We start from the raw sequence: 23629 nt of genomic DNA on the forward strand, positions 1-23629 counted from the left end.
GTACAGGAAGTTGTCAGATTGAGTCGAGGCTGCACGTAAACATCACATTTTCTGATGGTCGTACAAGTTGAGACTCAAGCTTTGCAACAATGGGTGCTATACTAAACAAGTTTCGCGTAAGTTGCTGCATAGTTTTACTTTAAGTGACAGTTATTTTTCTCCATTTTTTGCTCATTGTTCGAAAATAATTTGGTGCAATTTCGTCTGTATCAAGTCCCATACACTCACTTACGTGTTAGTTAAATGCTGATAATATTGTGTGCAGGTAGCTGCAGAGACACTATTAAACTACTCCAGTATACACCTGTACACATTCAGCCCTGTCGTCGCTGTACGTACACGGCATCTGATCGGGCTACAGAGACACTAAATAATATTAATATACCGTCATGGGCGTAAGTATAGGGCCTATGGCGTGCTAAAGTACTCTAACATATTTTACTAGGTTCTAAAAATCTTATCATTGTCTCATGCTTCATAGTTTTCCTTCTTGATCGGTAATTTAGACTCTAATTAAATTTATTGACGTTTAGATCATCTAATTAATGTAACAAAAATCTCGGAGTCAAATTTATGACTCTGGTTATGAGTCTGACCTCAGAAAATCAAGAGAAACTTTAAAAATGGCTGCAGATGGCTGCAGATGTAGATGCTGTAATATTTAACCTCTCTAGGTCTAGTCTAGATTAGAACGGAAAGATTTCTTGTAGTAAATTTAATTGATTTGTCTATTAATGACTAACAATTTCATCGATTTGACCAAAAAAAAAAATTATGTACAATTCTCCAAAAAAGTCAAATGTAGATGAGGTGATATCAAAGTGATTTCATCCCCTTTGTAAACCAGAGAAAGAAATCCTGACCTCTTGCCACAAATATCAGATATTGCCCTACATCACCAGATCATGGGACAGGGCATCCACTCACCCTTGATCCTGAACATTTATATTTTTATCTAATTTTCCCTCTATTAGGCCAAGTATAAAAAGAAACCAGGCCAGTTTCTCGTCCTCGCGCGCATCGATTTTGGCCGCTGCATCGATTTTTTTACTATTTACTATTTTCAAAATGGCACTGAAAATACCAAGAAATTCATAATTCTCGTCCCAGCCCGCTCCCCGCCCGCATCGATTTTCAGTTGCCTCATCGACTTTTTTGATATTTACTATTTTTTCGGCCGCCGAAAAAAAAAATCGACAATTCACCTACCAATCGTGATGTCTAAAATATTTCTAATTACGCCTTGCATCCTCTACTTATAGCTGTAGTACAGCAGTAAGTTACTGTAGCTTCATCTGTGACATAGTGCGTATGTAATAACGCATGCATTTCACACTGGGAGCTCGGCAAGAAGGAATGACCAACAAAGCAGTTGAACTGTAGTTGGATGGGCGGGCCTGGGCTGTGATGTACAGCGCACTCGGTACGTCGTGATGCAGACAGGACGTTGAGCACCTTCTGTACATTTCTCTCGTGCTGTTGCCCGCTTCATGTGCTGCTAGATTGATTGCGCAATGTAACCACAAACCCCGTGATAACGAGGTCCGTTGGACCGGCGATATTACCTCGTTATAACCATACTCATCAAAAACAAAGAAAAACATAAGCATGACGTCATATACCCATCAATGAAACTTAAACATATCCTTTGCATTGTTGTTGCACAAGAATTGAGCGTTATTATTGAGAGAATAAAGAGAGATTATTTGTGAGTTAGACGAAGAAATAGAGGCTGAAATGATAAGTTAATTCTTTATTGCTATTCTTGTTTGTTAAGCTTTTTCTAAACACCAGCGCAAATATGGGGGCAAATATATAGAGTAACATACAGGCCTTGTTTGCCGTAACTTGCTAGGTATTTTTACGCTGTTGGTGCCCAGCGGGAATGCGATGATTTCATAAATCATTTCGGCTGTAATCTTGTACACACTTCGGTACAATGTATGATCGTTTGCTCAAATGGATTAAAAATGCGTTCTTTATTTTCTTCTGAAAATCTCTTCGCGTTTTGTACGACCGTTCTTGAAAATATGTGACAGAATTGAATGTGGGAGGTTGTCATCCTGTTTACGCAAATCTGTACAGGATCTATTCAAACTAATAAATGGGTTTGTTTCTTTTTCTGATTTAGGTTAACATGCGTCATTCAACTTTTTTTTAACACTACTGTCACCTGTCGAGATCGCGATGATTTCAGAGAAACATACGTGCGTTGTTTACCGCTAACTTGCAACGCCATTAAATGAACATCGTTCGGGGATGGATAACCAGTCACAATAGTTAAGGTTTAAGCAAACTTTATTATGCTCACGCAACACAAACTGCCGGCCGAAAGGGGCGAAGGTTGTACAACAACAATATAACATACATCTCAAACACTGCCCGTAAGAGGGCAGTATAACACACTGGCGCGATCACTTTCTTCTTTCTGTCTTCTTCTACACAACACAATGGAAAACCCTTGGCTATGGAATAATCATGCACATTCAATATGCCAAGAATGTGTGTGGAATTAAACCAATCAAACTTCTGACTAATGATGTGGATAGCTAGACCACATTACGAACACTCAATGATTTGATAACATTAATACAAACATTATCCCCATATAGACACAGTCTCTAGAAACTTGTATGGACTGACAACCAACTAATATGACACACCAACATTACACTATGATAAGCACTGCTATCATACAGTACTTACTCAATGGATCACCAATCAGAATCATGCTCATACAAAAATACCAATAACCTATGCTATACATGTATAACCTCATACATACCCTGTACAACGTCTTCTACCAATCATAAAACACTTAATAAAACAAACTACTTTACGGTGTAAATGAAACAGAAAATATTTCACAATGTCAACTATCAAATATCATACAAACACGTGTAGCTACCTCACTTTCTACCTTTTCTCACAATATGAAACACTACTACTGTAGGCCTACGTAAGTACCATGGTCTCCCCACTCGCATTCACTCTTTTGTTACAACACTGTTAAACACAGCACATACAGCTGTAATCCCTTTTCTTCTACATATGCTGGGATTTGGGACGAGTGTACATAAACACTACACTATAGCTGTCTTTCCTCTACAGTCTTAAAGCACATACACACCACACACAATGTTGTTACATTAGAACCAAATAGACATCAACATAGGCTCGAAAAGCGCAGAGACAAAAATCCCTAGATAAATCAAATGAAAGCAACATGGCATTGAAAACAACAATGTGGTGTGTTCATAATAATGCCTGATACATGTATTCAAATCGGTATGAGTAAGACACGCATGTGAATGAAAGCCGCTGAGAATAGCCACCCATCTGATGTAGCAATATCAAAACCTTAATGTCATCATTAACTGATCATGTGAGTTATAACTACAACCCTTCGGCATATAATACCAAACGAAACAACCGACAATGATACATCCAATAAAAGATGTACTGTATATAAAAACAAATTACAATATACATTTGTATCAGAAAAACGCAGAGATCAAATACACCTGTACGGTGTATTATACTTTTAAAAACATACTCAAACTTCGGAAACATATTTTGTCCTTCAAGTGTATCAAAAACGGACTCCGACATTGACGTCACTCCATACAATATGACCTGACACATGATTCTTACATATCAAAAAGGGGAAGAGTGAACTACATGAGGTCCATCAAAACTACATTGTATATGCCATGTACAATGTGTTACCATACATATCATATAAACTTCATATAATGACAAATTATCATCATACGTACATTTATCTTTTCTTTAGCAGTAAACCTGTTACTGATATTCTACCCTTGCATACGCAACAACAAAAAAAATCAAACGAGCATCATACATACGTATGTAAAAATTTCACCTCTCCTAAATGTGTGCAATATGTATTTGACATAAGACAGAGGAAATGACTCAAAGAATCATACACACTGGGCAAACTGAAAGGCAAAAACACAAACATAAAAATGCTGACTTATACTTGAGTTGCTGGCAAAAACCATCATGTGTATGCTACATACATAAAACGGTAAACATGTTATTCAGATTTGCACAACTTGCTATGTGCAAGTCAACTGGCTGCTTATATGATGTATACTACAACATGTACTTGCATCCAATAACAATACACATGCACTGTCTCCGTACATTACATGAATCAGAATAAATGCAAAACACTTTAGACCAGAACAAAAATATTAGCAACTTTGTAATATAGTATGCTCAAAGAAAAAAAAAATGCATGCCGTGCATAGATTTCATACAATCACAAAAACAAACAAACAAAAAATGAACCCGAGTTTTAAATCTCAGAGTGCCAAAATATCAAAAGTGGCAGAATTATACACAATTCACACAAACTTCACCCATTATAAGAAAACATTTCAATATAACTAACATAATTAACAACTAAAGTTTACAATATTACCTTGCAAATAAAACATAACAGATCACAAACTTATACATCGCACTTTTTGTGTCTCACTTCTAAGCACTAATTTCACATATACATTATACATAATTAAAAAAAATAACCAATAACCTTAAAGATCCTGCATTAGTTAATCAACGACATCCATGTATCCTATTACATGTATACACAAATATATTGGCTTAACAAACTCATAAAAATGAAGCAGGCATGTGGCACACAATTCAATTCACAAGTCAGAGTCCAGGAACATCCGGTAGCTGAGGTCAAAAATGGGGGTTATCAGTTATCAGGGAGCTTCTGAACATACAGTCAATGTCTGGAGGACGGCCAGGAGGGGGTCCTACATGCAAGCCCGTGGAGTGACCTGGTCGAGGAATAGGAGCAATGTCTGAGGTTGGAGACATCACAAATGTGCAGAGCTGAACACGAGGAGCAGTACTCTTCTCACGCCGTGGAACGTGAGATGTATCTCCAGGAGTGGAGGTACTGGTGAAGGCACGGGGTCCTCTGGATGCATCTGGGGGGCGCCCAGGAGGGTCGTTGATCTCGATAGTGCGAGGATGGTCTGGGGGGCCACTGCGTCGATGAGGAGTGCTGATGCTACTAACACTGATATTGAGAACATCCACAGGAAGCTCATCAGTGGGTGAGGGGCACTGGTTGACATCTGAAGATGGCTGGCATGCTGGCAAGCCAGAGCGATGACGAGGTGTGGTTAGGGCACCAGAGGAATCATCGGTGACATCAGGGATGGTGCGATTCATCTCAGGGGTGGGAATGATGGCTAGCTCCGACTGAGCTAGACACTGACGTGCAGCCTCAGCATCCTGGGAATGAGGGTGTAGGCCGATGCCTTGGTGGTGACCGTTGCTGGCTGGTGAAGGTGCGGTCACATCATCAGAGATAGAGGAAGGCGGGTTGTATCGGGGAAGGCTGAGAGACATCGGAGGTGTGCGGGAAAGACGAATATCTACCTCTGGTGTAGGATCAGGACCATAGGTGTACGAAGGTCCATCACCGATTGTGATACTGCGCTTTGCGGGACGGATGGAAATGTCGTGCAACACTATGAACGGAATGCCTGCCTCAATTATAACATCCGGAGAGTCAACAACTAACCCTTCAAAGAGAAATGCCCTTCCATCTCTTGTGAGTGTAAGGCACGTCCCTCCAATGATTGCATACGGTGAAGAATGGTCAACTGAATATGCCTCAGAAGAGTCCGTTAAAACACCTCCAAGACTCTTAAACACTGAGTAGCCAATCAAGTTCTGTGGAGAACCGCTGACAAGAGTAACCCGGACACTCTGTTGGCCATGGTCAAGATCAATGTAGGGAGACATACAGGCCTTTTCAGGCAACACTGAGGGACTAGCTACTGGAGACTGTGGCGACTGATCAACCCGGAAGTGGAGCTCATCCGACTCCGATGAGCCACGATCATAGCAGTAAGAATTGTCTTGAAACCCTATTGACCTGTCTAAATCTGACATATCCTTTGCATCTCCAAGACTAGTACTGTCTGAATCAGCAACACATACCCTAGCAGACAAGCAGACGATATCTGTAGCCAAAGCACTGTCATGAAGATCATCAAAACATTCATCAACTTCCGAGAAATCACATTCTGACTCTAGCTCATCATAATCATCCAGATAGTTGTCATATGGACATAGGGAATCAGAGTAGCCAAGGATGGACGCCGCTTGGCGAGCACATGTAATGATATCTCTTTCATGCTCTGGTAGGAATGAGCAATCACTGATGTGATGCTGGTTCGGGCGATTGGCAACGAGACATATTGGGCAACTGTGAACTTTATGTCTAACGGTAGAACGACTGGACTCACTAACACTAAAACTACTCATACACATAGAAACAGGATGACTAGTGCTGCTACATGTACTGGGACCGACTGCATCATACCGAGTAGCATGCAATACTCTATCATCATGGGAACGAGGTTGGTTTGGGTCCCCGAAGGGCTCATCACAACTGTCACAACTTTCATAATCATAATCATCACAGAAATCATCATAATCAAGACCGACATAATCATCTTCGGTCATCCATTCATTTCTGCTTTCATTTCTTTTGATTTGAATTGGCTCAGAATCATGAACACGGTAAGGTACCTGGTACATTGTACGTCTGGTTACAATACTGGTAGGGGCGGCCTCTCTCTCGGGCCTGGGTGCGAGGTCGTTGCCTCAAAAGGGGACAGGGAACAGCCATTCAAGGGCTACGTATGGGACTACAGCAGATGCGAGCAAACCATAACTACCTATCACGACACGCTTTTGCCGACCAACTGGCTGCCATATCATGCATAAAATCCATCGGTAATGAGGGAAGAGCAGGGTACTTTATCCCATGTAGCTGCCACCACGCCATTAAATGAACATCGTTCGGGGATGGATAACCAGTCACAATAGTTAAGGTTTAAGCAAACTTTATTATGCTCACGCAACACAAACTGCCGGCCGAAAGGGGCGAAGGTTGTACAACAACAATATAACATACATCTCAAACACTGCCCGTAAGAGGGCAGTATAACACACTGGCGCAAGGTATTTTACGCTGTTGGTGCCCAGCGGGAATTCGATAATTTCATGAATCATTTGGCTGTAATTTTATACAATGTATGATCGTTGTGCTCGAAGGGATTAAAAATGCGATCTTTATTTTCTTCCGAAAATCTCTTCGCATTTTGTACATCCGTTCTTGAACTGTTGAATGCGTTTGTTTCTATTTCCGAGCACCGATTAAGTAGGTTAACATGCGTTATTCAACAATTTTTATGCTACTGTCACCCGGCGAGATCGCTGTGATTTCATTGATTATTTCGGCTTTAATCATACACACTCATATATATTTAAATTATCATTCGTTAAATGATAATGAACAAATCCAGATCTCAAACTATACATGCGTTTGTTTCTTTTTCCGAGCACCGATTAAGTAGGTTAACATGCGTTATTCAACTATTTTTACTCTACTGTCACCTGGCAGGATCGCGATGATTTCACTAATTGTCCCTGCCGAACGAGTTCGAGCAGGGGACTATGAAACGGGCTCCGTACGTGTGTGTGTCCGTGTGTCCATCCGTCCGTCCGTCCGTGTGTCCGTGTGTGCGTCCGTGTGTGATCAAAATCTTCAATTTGCTACTTCTCTGTCATTTATGAGCCAATTTTGATTCTGTTTGCTTTATATGATAGCACTACATGGGAGCTTTGAAACTTCTACACAGAATTTCAGTCGTGACCTTTGACCTTGACCTTTGACCTATATTGTACATTTTGCTACAAAATGCTACTCCTTCGCCATTTCTAACCCGATTTCGATTCCGTTTGCTTTATGTGATGGCACTAGGTGAGGGCTTCAAAACTGCTACACAGAATTTTGACCTTTGACTTCTTTGACCTTTGACCTTGATTTTTGACCTGTATTGTACATTTTGCTACAAAATGCTACTCCTTCGCCATTTCTAACCCGATTTCGATTCCGTTTGCTTTATGTGATGGCACTAGGTGAGGGCTTCAAAACTTCTACACAGAATTTTGACCTTTGACTTCTTTGACCTTTGACCTTGATTTTTTTACTTATATTGTACATTTTGCTACAAAATGCTACTCCTTCGCCATTTCTAACCCGATTTCGATTCCGTTTGCTTTATGTGATGGCACTAGGTGAGGGCTTCAAAACTTCTACACAGAATTTTGAACTTTGACTTCTTTGACCTTTGACCTTGATTTTTGACCTGTATTGTTCATTTCGCTACAAAATGCTACTCCTTCGCCATTTCTAACCCGATTTCACTTCCGTTTGCTTTATGTGATGGCACTAGGTGAGGGCTTCAAAATTTGTACACAGAATTTTGACCTTTGACTTCTTTGACCTCTGACCTTGATTTTTGACCTATATTGTACATTGGCTACAAAATGCTACTCCTTCGCCATTTCTAACCCGATTTCAATTCTGTTTCCTTTATGTGATGGCACTAGGTGAGGGCTTCAAAACTTCTACACAGAATTTTGACCTTTGACTTCTTTGACCTTTGACCTTGATTTTTTACCTATATTGTACATTTTGCTACTAAATGCTACTTCCGGCGGGGACATATATTACGCACTGCGTAATTTCTACTTTTCCTTGTTATTTCTGCTTTGATCATACACACTCATATTCAAATTATCATTTGTTAAATGATAATGAACAAATCCAGATCTATTCAAACTAGTAAATGTGTTTGCTTCTTTTTCTGAACACCGATTAAGTATAGGTTAACATGCGTTACTCAACTATTTTAACGCTACTGTCACCCGGCGGGATCGGGGCGATGATTTTATTATTTCGGCTTTAATCATCCAAACTCATACTTGCTCAAAACCAGCAAAAGAACTGGAAGTCGGAACTAAAATTGGAAAGGATATAATGATGAGTTGCACACGCATTCCAATTGTCCATTTTTGGTCACAATTTTATTGTCGCTACATGAAATGTTTTTGAATGCGTTATCTATTTTTTTTCTCGTTGCGCTGTGGTCTGACCTCATATCACGCACGCGTTTCTCGCGAAAAAGAAAATCGAATGATCATGTTTAATAATTTAGTAGGAACATCGGAAGGTGTTCGTATGTCTTATCGCGTGATTAAGAAGAAAACATGGAAGGAACGGTTCTCTGCAAAACGGGAAAAGACGTGGATAGCGAGATTGCGGTTTCCAATGTTTCATTTGTCGCGTGTGTGAAAGCGGCAATTTGGTCAAGAAATGGAACCTCATTATATCCGATCAAATTGCTTATGTTTTTCTTTATCATGATTTACCGAAATTGTCCTCGTTATAACTGGAATCTCGTTATAACCGAACACGTTATAACAGATTCGTTCTGCCATTACACGCAAAGGAAAACGGGACCGACGCGATCACCTCGCTATAAGCGGTTCCTCGTTATAACCAAACTTGTTATAACGGGGTTTCACTGTAGTAGAGGAGACCAGCCAGCCAGCATATATAGCATCGTTGTGGAGCTGGAAAAAAAAATCGTGGAGTGATGGAGAAAACCGATCTCAAGCGCACGTGTGCACAGCGAACGATTTTAAATAGTGAATATAGTATTCAACTGGTTCGTATTCTGTCTTTCAGTAAAAAGAAAATCAGGAGGTCGTTTCACAGGGTTGACAATTGGCAGTACTGTCTGCAGCATTTTAAATCCTTGAGCAAATAAGTTTTCATATGAGAAAAGATCAAACTCAGTAAGTTTGTGTTGTGTTGAAAGGCAAAAATAATGCTATGCATTTCCAGAGATGATGGTTGGATTCAACAAGTGATGCATAAATGTGTATATTTTATGTTAAAAAAAAGTGTAATGTAACTGTAACTGTAATGATGGCCATGGAAGAAATGAAGGGAGAATGTGACTTACCTTCACAGGTACATGTTTTACAACATATGTAGTTTTGGTATACAATCATTCGTCATCCAAATGATGATAGAACATGAAGACACATCTTTAAATGTTTAATGCTATAATGCCATATTAGTATCATTTTGACATCCATCTGCAATTATTGTACAAGCCAGTTTCCAGTTGAACGTGCTACAATTGTACTGTGAAGAAATGCAGATACATACCAGCTGTGTGGACACAAAAAGTCACAAACACAAATGATAAATAAAGCAGTGTTTTGAATATCATGGAATTTATTTCAGTCGTACATTTGTTGAAAGACATGTTTTATACCTGTTTCCATTAATAGCACAATACATCAGAATTGCAAATACACTGGTATCAGAAATGCCATTACAACACTAAATACCAGTATTAAGATGGCCATTTTCCCTTCGACATCTGTAGTGGAAAGAAAAAGCAAATGTATTTCTGCATGCATGAAGTTTCATTTCAAGTATGGTACATATATCTATTTGTTTGAAAATGCACCGAGTGCAGGCAAGACATACACTTGGGACCTGGTCTCTCATAACACAGCTACCAGAGTGATATTTCATTTCCCAAATTGGATATAGAAAATAGTAAAGCCCTCTCTCGTTACCTTTCTCAGAATTACCGGATGAGAAACACATATTACTTTCATTTTGACAATCCTCAAAAAAATAGCAAGATATCAAATAGTAAAGACCTCCCTCATCGCCTTGCTCAAAAAACCCAGACAAGAAACTACCTTCTTTTTTTACTTGGCCTTAGTATCACAGTACACTATGTTACTTCGTTTGAATATAACAATAATGTTGCTTATTGTATTTACTTAATCAATTTACTTTGCAAAGGAGGTCAATCAAGAGAAATGAGAAGACAAAGAAAGAAAAATCTTGACTAGAGACCTAGAGTTTATGCCTTTAAACAAAGTGTCTTTTGACTTCACCCCATACAGATAGGCACAAGAATAACTCATATTATCTTGCTTGCTCAAATCTGAAAAGCAGTTCATGTGTGATGATGCCAAGCTGGAATGGTACACATGGCATAGTTTATCACAGGTACAGTCATTTCTCAGTGTAGTGGCTGTTGTTGTTTTAATTGTGGACTTCATATGACATGGTAGTGGTAGTCAGGACAGACTGTATCTCATCAATTTTCTTTGAAATCTCTTGATTTTTTTTTCTCCTTATTTCTAAACCTGGACACCTACTTCACCAAGTTGTTGAACTCCTGTCTGTGCATACAGTACAATGTACATAGTCCTGTGCTTTGGTCAACTTCTCAACATCATAACATTTTGATATGCAGAAATTGCAGAATAAGTGCCCACTATTCACATCTCATGTTTCATGATGCAACTATGGTAAATATGGTGTGTGTGTGTGTGTGTGTGTGTGTGTGTGAGTGTGGGGAGGGATGATGGGATTTCATCATGAGAACTCTGTACACTGATAGCTATTCTAACTGACTAGAGAGCGAGAGAGAGTGACACACTCACACACACAGGTAGACAGACAGACAGACAGACAGGTAGACAGTGACATAAAGAGAGTAAGAGAAGGTATGTACTGTAAAAAAAGGAATGTCTGCGAGCATTTTAATTTTGCGAATTTCCTGAGAGCCAGGATTCACGAAATCAAAATGCATACCAAAGTTCTTGTCTACACTATATGCATTGAATGCCAGTGGTAATTCGTGAAAATTTCATGCCACAAAGGAGGCCATCGGCTCCAATTCACGAAAATTTCATGCTGTGCATACATCATGTTTTACAGTATATAGAAAATCTTGGACTATTTTGATGATTGCAGCAGGTAATAAACTGTGCTGTTTGTACCTACTTTTTGAGTGCATTATTCCACCAGTGAATCTCAAAGCATCTTTCCATTGCTCACAGAAACGCAAGACCACGGTAGAGATCCTTGAGGGAATCGATAAGGACATTGAGAGGTTGGTCAGACTAAAACGCCGGGATGTCGAGCTGGAGAAACACTACATGGGGCGACTGATGCTCTACTCGGTCATTGGCTACTTTGTGATGGCGCTCTTCTTCTACTTTCTCTATGAGGCTACATCATGGCAGCAAAGACTGGTCCAGATTCTGCCACTCCTTTTTTCTCCTTTCCTGTAAGTTTGCGAGACAGTGCAGTCAGTCGACAAGTGACCAAAGATTGACTTTCTAATCTAATTCTGACACAGATTGAAATCTAAGTAGTTATGCATCGAGACTGGTTGAATAGATCAGAATATGATAAAGATGCTCCAGTTTGGCATATCCTCATTGCAATTTCCAGGTTTCGATCACAGAAAAAGACACTTATGGGATATTACTTGTATGAGTTTATTGAAATACATTTAAAAAAATAAGTGAATTGGATTGAATTGAATTGAATTGAATTGAATTGAACTGAATTGAATTGAATATAACCTGGGATGTTTGGGATGTTTACATATTATCAAACAAGTGCAAAGCAGAAAACATCGACAACCACTTTTCCACTGATATTGAAATGGCACATGATCGTATTCGTGATGCAAGATTCACAAGGTTGACACGTGCATAACCTAGTGTTTTGTATTATAACATAGCTATAGCTGTGCATCATTTAGTATTCACACTAACATTTATGTTTGGTGTTGTGCATGAATTGCAGTGTTGTGGCATTTGACACTGGACATCACGTTATGTTAACATTCAGCTCATCAGCAAAGATGAATCATTTTGTGCTACATGCATAGTGATGAGATTATGCTCATGTACAAGTAATGGAAGGAAATTACTCCACAACATTATTTTGATGCAAGTAGACTTTTTTAACCCTATTGTACTCAAAGGCAAGACTGTCATGTGCAATTGTGATAGAAGTGTCAGGCAATTGTGTTGACATGGCTAATGCATTTTTTGTCATTTTCCCCATTGGTTTGCCTGTGGCAAAGAGCATGAATCATGCATAACACTGTTCAAAATTAGTCTTCCATTGCTGTTGTTGTTGTTTTTTTAATTAATGTGTGAGTTTAATGGAATTTTCTCACCTACACAGAATCTGGTTTGTGAGGAAAGCACTACACTGGTACTTTGTGAAGAGGATTGCCAGAAATGGTGAGAAAGTTATTCAACGCGAAATCAATGAATTACATGAAGTACTATTGGTTCCACTCTTTCTTCTTACGAGTATACTAAAAGTTTTAATGTCTTTGAAAAACATTTTGTTGTGAATGACCATATTGCTCTTCTGAGGGTTTCTTAGATTTCTGGGTCTTGGATAGGTCGGTAGAGTAAGTTGTTTGACCAAATATCGGCTGATTTACCCCTTGTTTCTTCCTTGAATGAAAAGAGAAAATTTTAACAGTGTAACCTTGCATGATATGAAAATAACAAATGCTAAACAGCTATGTACAGTCTGTGTGCTAGTTGATGTATAACCTAGAAATTAATTGATAAGTGTAGTAACACATTGTCCATATTGTCAAGGCAAGTAAACAAGAACTGAGAGAAAGGCATGACAGCACTGCTGTGATATGATCAGTGAAAAGATGCTGCAACAACAATTGTATGTATATGCAAGTATGTATGTCTGTTTGTTTGATGTGTGTTCTTTTGTTTCTTTTCAAGATCTTGCCCTTGAAGAGTTAAGAAATCAGAAAAAGAATGTGGTGAGTTGATGATTCTGATTTCCGAAAGCTTTCCCCCATATAATTTGACAGTAGCTCCTCTTTCTATGGCCTTTCCCTCATGAAACAGTCAATTAATTTAAAAAAAAATTGAATTGTTGCTTTTTCCTTGCCTATGAAATGTCTGACTTTTTATATCCCCTTATACATATAAAAAAAGGTAAACAGGTAATGCCATAGCAACTGTGCTGAAAATCCTGTATTTTGTTTGATGTTATGTCTTTGACTGATTACAGTGATTTATAAATGTAAGTCACAAGATACTTTGAGATGAAATATGAAATCACTAGTCCACAACAGTGTGCTATTTTTCTCAGCATACAGTATGAGTTATGAGGGCCATCCTACATGTCTAGGTAACAAAACAGGAGAAGTGCTGTGTGGGTTCACAGTGCAGAAAGTTGTTCCTATCTGTATGGCAATGCCATTATTGCATATTTGTTGTGGGAATTACAACTATGCCCCCCATACCCATACCCCTGTCTTTTCATATATATGCCTGTCTGCTTGAATACAGCACTTGAAATTAACCTTTGATGTCTATTTGCTTTGTCTAGAAAATAAAACCATCAATCATATTTTGATGCCATAGAATGGAATACTGATGTTTAAAAAAGCACAGAAGTAATTCTAAATTACGTTATTATTATGATTGTTGAAGTTACACTTGAACATCATCCATTTGCTGCCCCCCCCCCCCCAAAAAAAAAGAGCACTTTAGAAATAAATTTTCATAGAAAAAAAATGCATTTTCAATCAAAAATCTAGAAAAATGGATGGCATTAGAAGCATGTGAAGTTTTGAGAGAAAGAAAGAGTGGCTTCTCAATTTTCTACAGATCTGCAACAAATATATCTCACCTTGATTGCTGTAGTAGTTAGTGATTATGAGTATGTATTGATTCTCACCTACATGCAGATTGAAGAAATCTGATTTTAAGAATGTGTTATGTTTTCTCATTCAAACTATGATAATATACTGTCAGATAGATTGATTACTGTGAGTGTTTTAATGCCTCCTTCCCCAACAAACAATAAGAAAAGGTCCCAAAACTGAGAGAGAATGAGTGTTTTCAATTTGAACTACAACTGAGGTGGATTGTAGGTCATCTTGTAATCTCCTACCTCTTCCTCTTCTTTCTTAATACAGCTTGAAGATGTCAAAGAAAATGAGAGCTACAAGAAGGCAAAAGAGATCCTGGAGAAGTTTGACCCCAGCGCTGTCATGCCCCCACCGACACCAATCCAACGTACACCTAGCCCTACTCTGAGGCAGTTACCTACACCAGGTGAGAAATGTGTTATTTCATCTACACCAGGAACATTACCACCCTGTTTTGTGTAAATAATGGACATTTACTCTACACATAGCAACCAACTTTGATGACACCAAAACCACTCACATACCTGTCTGTAAGATTCCAAATCTAGGCATAAGGCAGTTGCCTACACTAGATGAATGGTGTGTAATATCAAGAAGCTCCTTGGTAATATCATACACACCAAGGACATTAGCACTCTATGTTGCATAAGTCATAGGCTGTTAAACATACATCGTAATTTTGACCACCCAGTGCCCTTAACACCCCAACATAAACCAATCTGACATGTCCTACAAAAAATTTGTAGGCTTGGGCGTAGGTCAGCTGTCTCCATCAAGAGAGATGTGTTTGACATCATATACACCAGGCACATTACACCCTACTTTGTTCATGGGACAAGCATTAACACCGTAACACTCGATTCAAAGTACCATTTATACCTCCTCTCACACCCATGCAAGAGATCTCAAACCCACCTAATATTTGACTGACGTGACACCAGCAACACAGGGGACATGACCACCCCTTATAGCATAACTGTAAACTATGATTACCTGCATCAGTCACAACATGCAATTTCTAACCAATTATGAAATTGCTTTTACGGTCAATTCATGGACTCATTGGTCAAGATTTGTATTTGATTTGTTAACAGTGATTTACTTCCTTCTGTTCTGAATGTGCAGAATGCAAATAACATCAATATGATGCAATACTGGAGCCAGCTTGTAACCTTCTAAATTGAAATCATTACCTAGACAAACAGTTTTACTTTAAATGCTCTTACAACACTGAGTCTTGAAAACATACAGTCTATGATTGATGAGCATGTTTAAATTAATGAAAATTTAAGTATAGATTAAAAACCCTATAAACATGACCCGAGTCGGATTTCTATCCCTTATGATGCCATGAAATAGGGATCATTACAAAACATTCTCATCGTCGATTGTGCAATGGTATCAGAGAGAAAGAGATAGAAAGAAAGAAAGGAAATGACAAAAGAGTAGAAACAAACAGGTGGTATGTAATCAATAAATATATGCACACCTGGGACTGTAAATCTATCAACAGAAATGAATCAGTGTGAAAACATGTTGTACATCTGTCAATGTGTCGTGTGCCATTCCGATGTGTACCACATAGAAAGAAAATGTGTCTGAAGTCTGCATCAGTGTTTTACTGTTTGCATACAGTCATGGTAGATGAAATCTGTGAAATTAGCCTGTTAACTGTGATGCCATCCCCACATGCCACTGGCACATATTTTGGTGTGAAATACAAAATAACAATGTAAAAACAGCAACATTTGTTCTCATTTGTGCACGGCATTGATTGAGTCAGACAAATAGCAAAGCCAGATACTCATAGTATAGCATTACATACTGTACCGTATGTCCCAAAAAAAATTACAACGGGGCCCTACGCAATGATATCTTTAAAAATATTGCATCAATCTAAATGCAAATTCAGGGTATGAAACTATAACTCATTGCCCACATCTTACAGAAAACCCCATTCGATTTGCTTCAGTGGTTAAAGAGAAATGAGGAATTTTGTAGAGGATGTCGGGAATCTCTTTTGTCCAAGTTCTGTCTATTGTTCACACACAAAATCATCGAAGTGCTAAACTTGGAAGAATCAGACTCATGACATGCTTTACTACAATCCCCATTTCTCTGTGACCGCTTAACCAAATCAAATGGGGATTTCTGCAAAATAGAGCTAAGATGTTATATTTTAAGACCCTGAAGTAGCATTGAAAAAAAAATAATCATATTGGATGTTATCAATGCGAAAATCTGATTGTAATTTTTGTGGGACATACTGCAGTATGTCCCCCAAAAATTACAATCAAATTTTCGAATTGATAACATCCAAAATGATCGACCTGTCTAAGTGCTACTTCGGGGCCTTAAAATATAACATCTTAGCTCTATTTTGCAGAAAACCTCATTCAATTTGGTTAAGCGGTCACAGAGAAATGTAGATTGTTGTAAAGCATCTCATGAGTCTAGTTTTTCCAATTTTAGCAATTCAATGCTCTAGTGCGTGAATAATAGACAGAACTTGGACAAAAGAGATTCCCGACATCCTCTACAAAATTCCTCATTTCTCTTTGACCACTGAAGCAAATCGAATGGGGTTTTCTGTAAGATGTGGGCAATGAGTTTTAGTTTCATACCCTGAATTTGTATTTAGATTGATTCACTATTTCTAAAGATATCATTGCGGGGGGTCCCGTTGTAATTTTTTTGGGGACATACTGTACATTCATATCCATATCTATGTCAGTGGAATATTCATTCATGTTCATGAGCAAGTTTTTATTCTTGTTTTGATAAACTATGCGGAGATGCTGACTAATGTTGTTGTTGTTGTTTTGCAATATCAAGTACTCCCCCCCCCCCCCCCCCCCCCCCGGCGAAAAATCCTGCTGGTTTTCTGAAAAATACCGTTTTTCCATATTGCGTGACTATGCATGTCTATTGCAATAAAGGCAAAATACTGTTTTTCTACCAAAAATAAAAAAAAAAACCTTTTCAGCTTTCAGAATTCCGCATTAATGTTTTCAAGGTTGGCATCCATGCCTATGGATGAAAAATGCATGTTCATCACAATGGAAAATTGAACCATACTTGAAGTTTATGACATAATCTTTGTAGGTTCTTCAGTAATGACATTGTACAACCTATCTTTCCTTGTTTTGTTGTAGTAATTAGATGTGTGTTTTTGTGAGTGAGTGTGTGTGTGTGTGTGTGTGTGTGTGTGTGTGTTGTGTGTGTGTGTGTGTGTGTGTGTGTGTGTAAAGTGCATTGTCAGATGGTAAGACTAGAATTCCTTCTCACATTTCTTGAAAAAAAAAATGTGAATGATTAAAAAGATTGAGTTATGATTATGCATGAGTTACATGCCTTGGTCACTTCATAACTTTCTCAGATTTTATTGATTAAAATTTGTTATGTGTCATACATCCTATGACGCTTTTTTGACATCTTCTTCTGCTGCCCTCAGCTCTGCGCCAGAGACCTCTGAGTGCCCGTGGGCGTGGCCGCGGACAGGGTTCCCCTCGGGCCACCCCACAGACGCCCATGACAGGCCGAGGACATCAGCCGATGCTTCAAACACCGCAGGCCGCCATGCTGAGTGAGTTCTGTCCTTCAAGTGTGAAAACAGTCTGTCAGTTTGATCATATATGTATCAAGTCATGTAGATTAAGGAATACTATAAGATGATAAAGCAGATCTTCGTATATTACATGGTTGAAGAGAAAAGCTTGATTAAAGATGATGCAGTCATCACTAATTGATTGGTTTTGCATAGGTGATGGCTAAAACCCATTTTCTTTTCCTACCTACTCTGATGGACAGGGTCACCAGGCACAGTGAGACCCATTCTTACCCAGGAGCAGGGCACCTTCGACAAGCTGGTGGGGTACCTGGTGGGAGACGGACCCAGCAGCCGCTATGCTCTCATCTGCCGCCACTGCTACGCACATAACGGCATGGCCTTAAAGGAGGAGTTTGAATATCTTGGTACGTTTCTATCCTCCCCCTCCACCCCCCCCCCCCCCCCCCCCACACACACACACACCCCAGCCCCTACCTCATTGACCTGCTTTTAACCTCATTTCATTCAAGGTGACGGACAATTTACAGCCCTGTTTAAATGCACTGAATAAAATGCAAAATTGCACGCATTGCTAGCAGGGAAGTTGAAGAGAATCTGTTTGTAGGCATATTGATATTCTTCTTGCAGTTTTGTGTAAAAGTCAAAAAGCCAAACACAGCAGATCAAAGAAAAAAAAGTACTGAGCGAAGGAGAGCAGGCAAATAATGGGACATAACATTTCAAGAGATCATGTGTTGTCTTTGTTGCCTCATCCAGCCTTCCGCTGTGCATACTGCGGCACCTTCAATCCAGCCAAGAAGGTGCGGCCAAACGCCCCCAAGCTGCCAGAGGTACCTGCCATCACCCCGGGGCCCAGAACAGGTCAGAACACCCATGGATTTTTTTTTTTTTTTTTAATCACCTCTGCCAAGGAGTTATGTCTCTGCCACCTTTTGTTTGTGTGTTTGTTTGTCTCTTAACAGTACTTTAATAATACTCAAAGGGACATTCCTGACGATTTTCATAATTTCACATCATGTAGTACATTTGTAGTACATGTATAGATTTGTGGAATTTATTGTGGTTCTTGAGCAGAGAAACAATACTTTGAAAAACCTTAAACAAATTACTCTGAACAAGGATGATGACATAGGAGGTTCACATATTTCAGAAATGTAGCAGTGTAATTCCATTACAATACCGCTTGCTTGTGAGTTCACCTGTGTATTATGCATGTTATCTTCTTTTGTTCTGTTCCTTGAGCCCTAACTCATGCATTCTTATGGTGACTCTGCCATGTCATCATCCTTGTTCATCGCAATTTGTTCTACATTTTGAAAATATTCTTATTCTTCATCCCAGTTATCACAAATACTGAAACTCTGTCCTCAGTATAACTAATTTATAGTTGCTCAAATGTAAAAATCTGAAAATCATCAGGAGGTCTCCTTTAACAAGTAATGAATGAACTTTGATGACAATTTTCTGAATAGGTCTGTTGTTGTAAAGGAAACAGGTACAGTGAACTGTATATGCTGGTCTATGCTATTGATGTATGTTGTAAATTCATTTGTCTTGATCTATGATGACAAAGGTGTCATCGACATACCTCTACCATATTCTGGGGGCTCACAATAAACAAGGATGGTAACATTCTGGTGGATTGAAGGAAGTAGTATTCATCATTTGCAAGTTTCACGAAATATTGTCAAACAGATATCTTTTTTTTTTTCATGATTTGTGGAATAAAGATCTCAAGACATTTGAATCATGAAAATATGGAATGAAATATAGCAAAATATTTTGTCCTGTTTTTTTCCAAAGTGGGGCAAGAGCGCAGAGAATCTGGGTCATCCAGCAGTGGTAGCGAGGCAGGCAGCTCAGACTCAGCCAACAGTCCCCCTGAGCAGTCTGAACAACCCACAGCATCCGTCGATGAGGTGCTGGGCACGGGCGAAACTGCTGGCAGAGAGTCTAGGGAAGAGGGCGTGGCCACGGCCACGCAACCAGGACAACTGGGCGAAACTGCTGGCAGAGAGTCTAGGGAAGAGGGCGTGGCCACGGCCATGCAACCAGGACAACTGGAGGAGCCGCCTGCATCGGAAGCGGTTGCCATGGCAATGAGTGAAGGGAAGGATCAGGATGATGAGAGATAGCAGTGCATCTCTGCATGGTCTTGATTTTTTTCTTTCTTTTGACGTCACCATGTGATCATGCAATGCTGTAAGCAGGAACTCTTTGTCATTTATAGCTGAAACACCAACAAACAAAAAAGTACGCAAGCAGCAAGCAAGTTGTTGGTATGAGGGAATCGATATTCAAGCTAATGTATTGTGATGTTCTGTTGTTGACTCTTTTGGGTTTAATTGGATGTTGTGCTTGGTATTTGAAAATATAGCATTGCTTTGCCAAAAGTTTCAATGGCATATGTAAATACAAAGAGGTGTTGTTTTGTTGAATTGTGATTGGATGTTTGTGTTAAGCGTGAACAATGCCTGTCACCTTGCTGACATTAGATGCTCAGATGAGCCAAGCCGGAGTTTGACATTGACACGTCGAACGATCTAGTTGGTAAAACTGTCATGTTGCCCGGCAGTGCGATTGCTGTCACGTGTAAGTCATCAACTTTACGCACAGTTTTTAGAAGATTGGGCAAACCTCTGCACTTCAAAAGGGGAAGTTTTTCTGCTCATAAAATGCAGATTCAGTAGAGGCAAGAAGATGAATAAAGACCTCAGTGAAAGTTTGAGTGAAATTAGACTGTCCTTTCATAAGTTATGAAATCTTAAAGCGTTGATTAATTCCACCAACTCTCCTCTCTAGATTGTAACTTTTACAACAATTTGTCATTTCACAGTAGTAGATTCAAGAATGATATCATTAAAAAACACAGAATTATCTTCTTTTTGTTGAAAAGTACACATTCCTTTAACCTGTTGAAAACTGATAAGGCAGCTATGATCATCTGTACATTCTGGAGGAGCTTCGTCATGTTCTCTTTCAGCGTCCTCTGAATAGGACTTTCTGTGAAACTCCTTTTTATATTTTTTTTTATATTATTCTAGTGCTATGACATCACAAACTATAGAGTTCTCTAGTCCAGAGAGGGGAGCACATAGCACTCTACCGAAATTTCAAACAATCATTACTTTTGACTTTAATATGTAATTGCCCTCAAACTTTCAATGAGTGCTTCACTGATCTTTTTTGCATTCATTGGATCCCCATACGTCATTGGAAAACTCACTCATTCTGTCTACAACAGATGTGCTGCTACTCAACAAAATGACATTTAGAAGCAACCCCCCCCCCCCAACATGAAATAAAGAATTTGATTGTTTAGTGTGCCTACACTTTGCCTGATCTTATTGATATGTGCAGTATTAGAAATTCTACAAGCAGCATTGATTCAATTTTGCTTTCATCGATTTCATTTTCTGTGCGTCAGTCACTCTTTCTCTCATCTTTACAGACAAATTTGTCAGCAAATTACCGTACACGCCATATATTTAGCGAGTCTAAATTTTCGCGAATTGGGATTTCCTGACGATTTCGCGAGTGGTTAAATTCGCGATCGTGGAGTAAAGTACTGAGCGGAGAAATGTATATGTGCACGTCACGTTCATATCAAGATCAGATTCAATAGTTTCGTGTGTCTTTAAATTCTCGAATAGCACCTGACTCGCGAAATTCGCAAAAATAAAAACCTTGCAAAATATTCAGCGTATACAGGAAGCAGTCATTGTGGATATTACAGACCAAATTTGTGCTTTTTGTGTTTGCTATTTTTTTTGTGTGTTCCATTACTTAAGTGCCTCTACACATGTGTGCATATGATCTAACTATAAAATGGGAAGAGAGTCAACGAAAATTTCATTTTTTTTTTCATGACATGTCTTATGATTTAAATGATGAACTTTTTGATACTTTTTGGAATTATCAAATAGTGTTTTTTGCAACTACTATTACATGTCAGAGCCTATGTGAGTAAAGCCGGATGGGTAATATATATGATCTGTTGCAACAGAGAGAAAACGTAGCACTCCCTCTCCAGAAGTAGCACCAATGCACAAAACATTCAAACCAATGCAAACTGTTTTCCTTGTAAAGGCATTCAAGTATTTCATTTTTTTTTCTCTCAGAAGGGATGCTTGATCTAGCAGGTACTGAGGTGATTATAAGCAGCAAAGATTATTCATGTCATAGTTTTTTTTTTTTCTTGTCGTTGCAGATGGCTGTACACATTTCTGAGGCATTGTGGGTAATTGCAAGATACGATACTGACCTCCCGACCATTCTGAATTTGGAGGAGAGAATCTGAATTTTGACCATTCCCAGCTCATGATTCAATAGGAGCTTCCTGTTTTTCTTGATAATTTTACCACACACTCCTGTGGAAGCTGCTCTTTCTTTCCATGTCTTGAGCCAAATCATCCTTATTTTGCACTCAGAAAGGTTGGGAGGTCTGTATGGTGTTTTTTTTTTTAATCATTACTATTTTTTTGTTGTTAGATATTTGATTTCTTACTGATTCCTTTTTCCAACAACACATGATGCAAAATTCAGAGTTTAGATAGTCATTTGTTCATTGTGACACAAAAAAAACAACCACCAAAACAAACACAACTCATCCAGTAAACACGTTGTAAAACGGGATTAATTGGCTGCATTTTGGCATTTAGGTTTTATTTATTTATCAATATTTGCCTGTAGGCCACCATACAGCTCAAGAATCCCATATCTAATGGTGGATGTCAGTGTGTGGGACCACAAGTCTGTATTTGGAATTGTATAAATGCAGAAATAAACAGAGTTTTAGAGATGGTTTCTCAAACTGGCTGTGGTGACTGTGGTTTTTGAGAAGCGCTAGTGCCAAATGATTTGGGACCATCTGATATGAAGTGATGTGCTTTAATCGGAAGTAAAAGGTGGGGGGGGGGGAGAGACTGGTCAACAGAATATGTGATTATGATTGGCTGATCAGTTGATTTGTGCTCTACTTTAAAATTTGTGATAAGTCACATTATTTTATTTTTTTCTTAAATGTCAGGAATCTTTGCTTACAGGTATACACTGTCCAACCTGGCAGCACAATCTGCCTTTATACTGCGGTGTCCCACACATGTACGCATGTGATGAATGCATGATTGATATTACTGCGATGTCCCGCAAGTCAGCTGTGTTAACTGATCTATCACGTACTCAACCATTTATGTAAGCACGTAAGACACTGCAGTAATGGCGGATCGTGCTGCCAGGTCGAATCAATGTATAGTATGTTTAATATTCAACACCTATGGAGTGACCAATTATTCAAATACATGTAGAATCGTGTGTGTTTGGAACTTTTGTTGTTTTGTTTGATCGTTTGTCTTTGTTTGTCTAGGAGGCCTAATACATTTGTGCTTCTCTCCACTGATGCAATAAGTCTATTCATTTTCGTGTGTTCTTGGTATTGAATGTACATGTATTTATCATGACCAAACATTCAAGATAATTTATATTTCTTTGATGCTTATTTGTAAAGGTTTTTATTTTTTCTTGTAAAGAAAATAATGACAAGATACTTTAGCATTGTATTATAATCACTTCATAAGATAGGACAGAACTGAAAGTTTTGATTGAACTT

The 23629-nt window shown here is 38.8% G+C and overlaps 1 protein-coding gene across 1 annotated transcript; it reads left to right on the forward strand.

Moving 5' to 3' along the window:
• Nucleotides 1-20712, forward strand: LOC139730795 (endoplasmic reticulum junction formation protein lunapark-B-like). The gene is made up of 9 exons (XM_071641663.1): nucleotides 1-116; nucleotides 11794-12023; nucleotides 12938-12996; nucleotides 13510-13550; nucleotides 14718-14856; nucleotides 17905-18036; nucleotides 18261-18425; nucleotides 18778-18882; nucleotides 19825-20712. Exons 1-9 carry the CDS (start codon nucleotides 90-92, stop codon nucleotides 20154-20156), a joined length of 1230 nt encoding a protein of 409 aa, XP_071497764.1. The 5' UTR covers nucleotides 1-89; the 3' UTR covers nucleotides 20157-20712.
• The last annotated feature ends 2917 nt before the right edge of the window (nucleotides 20713-23629 follow it).

The sequence above is a fragment of the Diadema antillarum genome, unplaced genomic scaffold (genome assembly GCF_040938485.1).
Source record: "Diadema antillarum isolate AM-2024a unplaced genomic scaffold, OU_Dant_1.0 seq00000338_RagTag, whole genome shotgun sequence".
NCBI classification, from domain to species: domain Eukaryota; kingdom Metazoa; phylum Echinodermata; class Echinoidea; order Diadematoida; family Diadematidae; genus Diadema; species Diadema antillarum.

What these genes read in the sequence shown, in the direction of transcription:
- LOC139730795 (XM_071641663.1), top strand. Translation starts at nt 90, where the DNA reads ATGGGTGCTATACTAAACAAGTTTCGC. An exon ending in GGAGGAGTTTGAATATCTTG is followed by an intron (nt 18,426 to 18,777) that starts GTACGTTTCTAT and finishes TGCCTCATCCAG; the next exon opens with CCTTCCGCTGTGCATACTGC. An exon ending in CACCCCGGGGCCCAGAACAG is followed by an intron (nt 18,883 to 19,824) that starts GTCAGAACACCC and finishes TTTTTTCCAAAG; the next exon opens with TGGGGCAAGAGCGCAGAGAA.